General features: G+C 32.8%; 1 protein-coding gene across 1 annotated transcript; it reads right to left on the bottom strand.

Moving 5' to 3' along the window:
• Positions 1-2,587: 2,587 nt before the first annotated feature.
• Positions 2,588-3,939, bottom strand: LOC123705368. The gene is made up of 2 exons (XM_045654113.1): positions 3,172-3,939; positions 2,588-3,111 (listed from the first exon to the last, which is right to left on the bottom strand). Exons 1-2 carry the CDS (start codon positions 3,856-3,858, stop codon positions 2,680-2,682), a joined length of 1,119 nt encoding a protein of 372 aa, XP_045510069.1. The 5' UTR covers positions 3,859-3,939; the 3' UTR covers positions 2,588-2,679.
• Positions 3,940-7,671: the final 3,732 nt, after the last annotated feature.

The raw sequence follows: 7,671 nt of genomic DNA, 5'->3' as shown, positions 1-7,671 counted from the left end.
AAAACCTTAATTATAGTCCAATAGTCTGTTTGAAGATATGCTTGCCCTTCTTTCACAGGATAAATTCCCGGGTTATGTAGAAGAGGTTGTAGTCGAAGGGCCAGCGCGGACCTCATCACTATCAGCCAACACCACCTGCGGAGGGCGTTTTACATTTATAATAGGGACCTTAGTCTTCCTTTTACCAATCTCTATCGGTACAACGTTCCTTGAACCTTGTCCTATAACCTTAGCTTTATGGAATCGCGGCTTATCCTTGCTTTTTCGCTTATTAACGTCTTTCGCAAATATAATTTTTCCTGCCCATCTTCTCCACCTCTCCTATCCTTTACTTTTTGCTTAGTTTCGATCATTTTCTCTGCTAAATGTTTATATAGAACCTTTAGACGTTTGGCATGATCCTTAACCAATTGCTGTATATGTCGTGGTCATATCGTAGATTTGATCATTTCATGATATGAGTGGCCATTTCACGAAATGGTCGCATATCGTGAAATGGCCAATTTAGTTTGGCCACATCATGATGTGGTTTGGGCAGATCAATGATAAGAAATCGTTTCACGATATGGCCAATTAACGCACGGTTTTTTCATGAAATGACCAAAATTATTTGATCATATCGTAAAATAGTTACATTAATCGTTGGTAGAGGCGCTGCAAGCTCTGTGTTTATGTGATAAGATGGCGGCCGCTGGCGAAAATTAAATTATTCGCAGTTAAAAACTTCATAATTCGTTTAATAACAATATTATGAAGAAAGTCATAGCAAAGAATTTACGACGAAGAGGTACGAGTACTATGGAAAATGTGGATATCTTATATGTATTTAAGAAAAAATGCGACTTAAATAAAATAATATAAGAAACTACTACTATATTATTATAATTGTTTGTTTTTTAAAAAGCGATCCGCTTCTGGCACTCGCCGGCCGTTGCCGCGGCACGCTCGCTTTGCTCGCTCGGCTCGTGCGTTGTTTATCAAAGTGTAACCTAACCTAACCTAATTGTTTTCTATTGCAAAAACGATTCGCTTCTGGCATTGACATGACATGACATTAAACAAGTTTTTAGAATATAGTTATTCTGAAATTTTTTAATATTTTATGGACTCTTTATATTTTATACGATCTGGCCAAATGTGGATGACCAAATCGTGAAACGTTGACGATTTAACGATCTGATCAAACTATGTTGGCCATTTCACGATATGCAACCATTTCGTGAAATGGCCACTCATATCATGAAATGATCAAATCTACGATATGACCACGACATATATAATGCTGCTCGAAATCAGCGTTAAATAAGCTACCTGAATCCGTGTGACCAAATACGACTTCAAAAGGGGTTAAGCCCGTAACTGAATGAATTGAACTATTATAGGCAATAATTGAATACATCATTACTGATACTGCATCCGTGCATTTCTCTTCATATTTCGCACATCTATAAATTTCACTAATGGTCGAATGTAAACGCTCAATTAATCCCATTGAATTAGGATTATTAGGTGAGCCGATATGAAGCTCAATTTTATGTAAATTCAAAAATTCTTTCATTAGCTCGTTGTTAAATTCACTACCGGGATCTGAACTAATCTTTCTAGGGGTGCCGTAAAACGAAAAATACTTCATGAGTGCACGTACTACCTCTGCCGTTGATCTATTGTCTATTGGAATGGCTTGACCTAACTTACTAAATGCGTCGATAATAGTTAAGTAATAATTTCCTTCTATCTGAAAAATATCAATAAATATTTCTTGGAACGGCGCGTCTTGTGTTTGAGTTAATTGTAAAATAGGTTTAAATGGATTACGATCATACTTCATTTTAGAACACGTTTCACAAGCATTAATAAGGGCTGAAATAGTTTCCTGCATATTGTGCCAAAAATAATTTCTACGTATACTTGCTAGAGTCTCTTTAATACCGCGGTGACACGTTTTGCCTTGATGGTGTTTTATTATAATAGCCTTTTGTTCCTTCTCATCTTCTATAAAAACTACACGCTCCGTACATTCAAATAGCAATACTGTATCCTTTCTAAATAATTCTATGACAATGCTAGTGAATTGTTTGCGATGTTCATCATCTTCGAAATAAATGAAATACTTAACTTTCGGTTTAATATACTCTTTTAAAAATTGTTTTACTAGATCCGGGTTATTAGTAGGCAAGAATACTTCTAAAACCTTTTGCTTTTCACGTGAAAGGTCGTGAACTTGCATTTCGTTCTTAAACCACGTATATACTAGAATTTGATTTGGTTTTGTGTCTATTGCTTCATGTAATATAGGTATACCGGACGATTCTACTATATTAGCTGAATGAACTGTATCAGATTTCGACGTTATAGATGGTGACCTGACTGGGTAGTCACATGTTCTAGGAGAACTCAGCGCCGAGAGCGTTTCAGAGTCGGGAATAGATATCGTTTCACTAGAATCGCGTTCTGATATAGTAATTGTACTAGAGTCGTTACGCGTTCTTGGCCTATTGTCTCTATCGCCTATATTAACAACCATAGATTCGTTTTCGTTATCGGAATGCGTAGCGTTAACCCTAATTTTAGATAAAGCGTCCGTGTTTAAATTTTGCTTCCCAGTATCAATCATAAATTTGGAATTAATTTCAGGAATATAAATGTGTGGCAATTTCAGATTTGGATCGCAATTTGATTCTATGATTTTTTCTTGGTAGAGGCTTTCGTTTGAAAATTTTTTTCATCAGACGGAAGCACATTAATGTCTTGAGTATCGTCAGTGGGTGTATAAATCTCATTCTCATCGTATTCGTAATTCGTATCGTAAGGATTACAGCCATAGTAATTCGTATAGTCGTAAGGATTATAGCTATAGTAATTCGTATAGTCGTAAGGATTGTAGTCATAGTAATAATTGTCATTATACAGTAAGTCGGTTTCGTTCACTCTAAAACCTGGCTGAGTTATATTTTGTGGTCGAGGGGGTGCCGTCCTCATGGAAACGTCAGTAGTCTCAAAGTGGTTATTTTGAGGAGGTCTTTGACCGAAATTCTGTGGCTTCATACCAAGAGTTTGAGGAGGCCTATAACCAAATTGTGGATTTTGATTGAATGAAGGCCTATACCCGAACTGTGGGTTATTATTAAGTGGTTGTTGAGGTGTAAATTTAAAACCAAATTTTTGAGGTACATTTGGTATCCCAAAATTAAATCTTTGTTGAGAATTATTTTGTAAAAATTGGGGCACCGTAACGTTAGGCGTTTGCTTCGGCACCGTTGTATTATTGTGGATACGATTGCGTGATTGGTATTGCTCGTGAAAATTAACTTCTTCTAAAACGATTTCTAAAGCCTGTTCTAATGTACTAGGTGATTTTAGTCTTACAATACGCACCATGCTTTCGGGTAAATTATACAAGAAAACGTTTAGGGCTGTATGATTATAAATCGCAATTTTCGCGCGTTTAATTTCCGTATCTACTGATAAATTTACCTTCGATATTAATAATGATCGAATATTCTGTATCCTATTACAAAATTCAAGGTAACTTTCGCCGGATTTAATTTTACAGGACTCGAGAGAGATTTTTGTGCAATCCTCACTACGCGGATCACCAAAATGCTGTTCTAGTAATTCCTTTAAAGCGGGCCAAGTATTAATGTCTTCGCGCTCGGATAATAACGCGGCGGCATCGCCTATTAATCTACTAGTTATGGCATGTAAAACGTAAATATTCTGTTCTTCATGCCCTCTAAATTTATTAATTATATATTCACATTTTCGAAAGAATAAATTCAAAATTCTTTTGTCTCCACCAAAAAGAGGAATAAGCTTTAACATATCACTCGGAATTGTTATTACGTTTACGCTTTCCATGTTAAATAAGTACAGAGTAATTAAAGTTCTGAAGTCTTTAACCAATTACAATAATTTCGAATTATAAAAATCACACACACACAGAAATCAATTAAAACACAATATAATAAAAATTATTAAAATATAGCAGAATAAAAAAAAATTATATGTTACCAATTACTATAAAAATTAAAACTTGAAATAGTATAAAATCACATATAAAATATAAAAATTATTAATTGAATTACGATCAATTTTGAGATCATTTAAATCAATTAATATTAATATTTCTTTATGCAAAAATTCATTTACTTTTCTTATGTAAAACTTTTATTTAAATTACACTCTATAGCTAATTAGTCTGTGCAGAGTTTTATGCAAGACAATTCTTAGAATTAAATACGATATTCCTTATTGTATAAGTTATAACTAATTACTGATTTAATAGAATTTCATATTAAAACCAGATCCGTTATAATGAGAGACGTTCAATCCCAAAATAACAGTAAAAAAAAATAATTAAAAGTCAAAATTACACTCTCGTAAAAAGGATATAGGAATATATCAGAAAGGATGGCAAAAAGTTTTACTCACCAACCGATCGTCGATCCCATGTCCTCGTCGTGGTCGTTTAACAAATTTATTTTTCGGTTCTTTTAGGATAGCACGGCCTTTATAGCAATGTTCTAGGGCTAATTTTGAAGACCTCTAGACATGCAGACCTTATGTGGCTATCCTACCGGCTGCGCCAGTTAAACTTTGCGGGAGCGATTTGACTTTTTTAAAAAAGAAATAAAATAAAATTAAACTTAAACTTATTTAATTACTTAACTATAACAAGTGGACGATTTGGAGTCACAAATGTTAATGCCAGAATTACATGCAATGATACAAGCGATACCTTATTGCGAAACAAATGTTTTCCATTATGTGGAATGCTTATGTTAAATTGCAAGAACTTTCCGGTGGTCTTGCTGAGGCCAGCGGAAGGCTATTGCTCAACCTAATACAGAGGGTTGGGGTGGATGCGTAACTACCTATGTATTATGTTTTGTGCACATATTTAAGTTTTTTTATTAAAGTACAGATTATAGCCGTGTTTCTGTTGTTAATTTATTAATTTATTGACTGATTTTTAAGATCAAATTACTTTATTTCAAAGTATATTGATTATAAAAGAAACTATATGGAAATATACGGAGTCTTGTTAATGCAATTTATTACTGCATTTCAGAAAAAATATGCAGATCATTGGAAATTGTGAGTTACGTTTGTTAACAAGTTTAAAAAACAACATTTGGAATTATTTAGATGAAATTCAGGACATTAAAAAGTAATAAGTTATTAGTAGATACCTAAATGTTGTTAATAATTTAAAAACAATAAGAAATAAGAATAAAAAATAATGTTTAAAAATTTAATTAGATTTTTAATAACAATGTTACCTAACTACCTATGTATAAGGAGTAATTTCCTAAAATCTAATTTATACTGGCCTTGTAAATTCGTAGATAATTATTATTAGAGGACAGTAGCTTGGTACCTACCGACCAATGTAAAGATGAATATTCGTTTACGTAACGCTGGATTACCTAAGACCTAATTAGACAGGTAGGTACTTGAAATGTAAACATACTTGATACTATGTATTATGTAATAGACTAATAAATAGTAGCGTAGAATTCATAAAACAATAATTCAAGAAACGCGAACGCAACGAAACTCCAAAATTTTTTATATATATATTTTTTTTTAATACTTAACTTTTATTGTTGTAACCAATGGTTGTAACATTTTAAGTAGTAACTAAGTAATAGTTGAATAATGTCTGAAAAAAATATAATGTCTACGTATTTTCAACGCAACAGTGAACTTTTGAATTGGGTCCAGTTGTTCCCGAGAATAGTGTGTTCAAACAAACAATCGACCTAGCTAACTAACTTTATATTATCAAGAATATTAGTAACATTTATGTATCTTAGGAATATGATTTAAAATCATATCAAACGAATGTATCTGTAGATTCCAATGGTATATTTGATATTCGTAAGTGTTATGTAACTAGTTACCTAGGTACCTATGAACCTCAAATAAATTTTAGTTACCTATTCAATGGTTTTCCATATAATCTAAGGTTGTGAGCTGTATGGCTGTATCTAGTGGTGCGTTAGTGACTCGGACTTTACAATTCAAAAAAATGTGTCTAAAATTTTTAATCTTTTTCAATAATTCATGTACTTCATCTACTTCACGTCATTCATCACTACTGTTTCAACCAGTGAAAGAAAACATTTCGAGTAAATCGGAGTACCCTAGTTATGTATCTATCAAAATGTTCGAGACATGTGACATAATTTAAGCTACACGTGACCACTCCTAATGGTTAATATCCCCTGATCGCTTACAAGTGGTCACCGGCCCCTTAGTTGGTACTAGGTATAAAATATAAGGTAAAATATAAGGCTTACGATGATTATGTGTGGTAGCTATAAGATATCACAGTATTACAATGTGATATTATTGCATATTTTTATGGAGCAGTGGGAAGCCAGTAAATAAAACATCGTGTTAGAATGGTATCTTTATTTAAAATGCTCTATCTGCTTACAGAAAGTATAACATAAAACATAATATCGAGTCCGTTTAATGATCACGCATCACTACTAAACAAACATAACAAATACAGTAAATTGTTTTCAACATTCACTATAATGGTCACATTAAGTCCCGTGTACCTTATTTTATTACATAATAGGTATATCTGTTTATACTTAAGTAGCTAAAGCAAATAAGATAAATATTCACAATAGTAATTCTGAAATTTTTCACAAAATTTAATACTTTTTTTCGACCTACAGGCATTTTAATTTACACGGCATTTTTTGCCCACTATGAATTAAATATATAATGTAAACATATATTATTAATTATACCTATGGTATGAAAACTATGGAAATACTTTAAATTTTGACAAAATGTATCCCTGTCTAACACGCATCAGTCGTCCCGGCATCCACTCAGCGCTCTCCTACACACTTAGCGTCAACTTTGCAATTATTGACCTTCTCTCTGTATCTACCTACATATTCGTTGCAAATATGATTTTTTTAATGAGTGAAATTTAACAATAGCTTTAATTACATGTATCAATTAGTGCCCATATATTTATGGGGATAAATAAAATTTAACGCATCCATCAAAATGAGAGATGTATTTCAACAATAATGCAATATACTGATCTGTTGCCGAGATGACGACAACGTGGCATTGTGTATATCTGAAAAACTCTATTTATTGGTCAAGATGGTAAAAATTTTAACGTCAATCTAAACTTTCTGAAAGTTACAAATTCAATGGAATAAGTCCATTTATAAATTCACAAGTACTTCAAAATCGCTACTTACAATGATTTCTTTTATTTTTAAGTTGACGGTCTTTTTTATGTGGATGTTTACAAACTTTTATTAGAAATGCGTTAATAGATAGTTAAATATCTTACACTATTTAAATTATCTACTACTCACAACATCCTTTTATGCTTAATTAGGCAGTATGGCTAAGTCGAAAATATTTTGGAATGTGTATTTATTAACGAATTTCCACAAAAATATTGAGACAAATCCGGGTTTCTGAACGACATAGACCAGTGAATATTATACGTCATACAATATATTGGAAACATTTTTACGCAACGTCGCTATTTCTGGAATCCGATCTGAAGAGCAGCCTTGTCTGTATGTCCGTGCCACAAACCGTACAGGCCTGAGGCCATATACGTAATGCGTTACCGAATATTAATGCCCATAATCGTGTACCTAGTTGACATTTGAAAAC

The sequence above is a fragment of the Colias croceus genome, chromosome Z (assembly GCF_905220415.1).
Source record: "Colias croceus chromosome Z, ilColCroc2.1".
Lineage (NCBI taxonomy): Eukaryota > Metazoa > Arthropoda > Insecta > Lepidoptera > Pieridae > Colias > Colias croceus.
The sequence above is the reverse complement of the archived record's forward strand: the minus strand, read 5'-3'. Positions and strand labels throughout refer to the sequence as shown.

Excerpts from the sequence above, each read along its gene's own strand:
- LOC123705368 (XM_045654113.1), bottom strand. The coding sequence starts at position 3,858 with ATGGAAAGCGTAAACGTAATAACAATTCCGAGTGATATGTTAAAGCTT. Across the intron at positions 3,112-3,171 it reads TTAATTTTGGGATACCAAAT|TTCGGGTATAGGCCTTCATT; the intron begins GTACCTCAAAAA and ends AATAACCCACAG.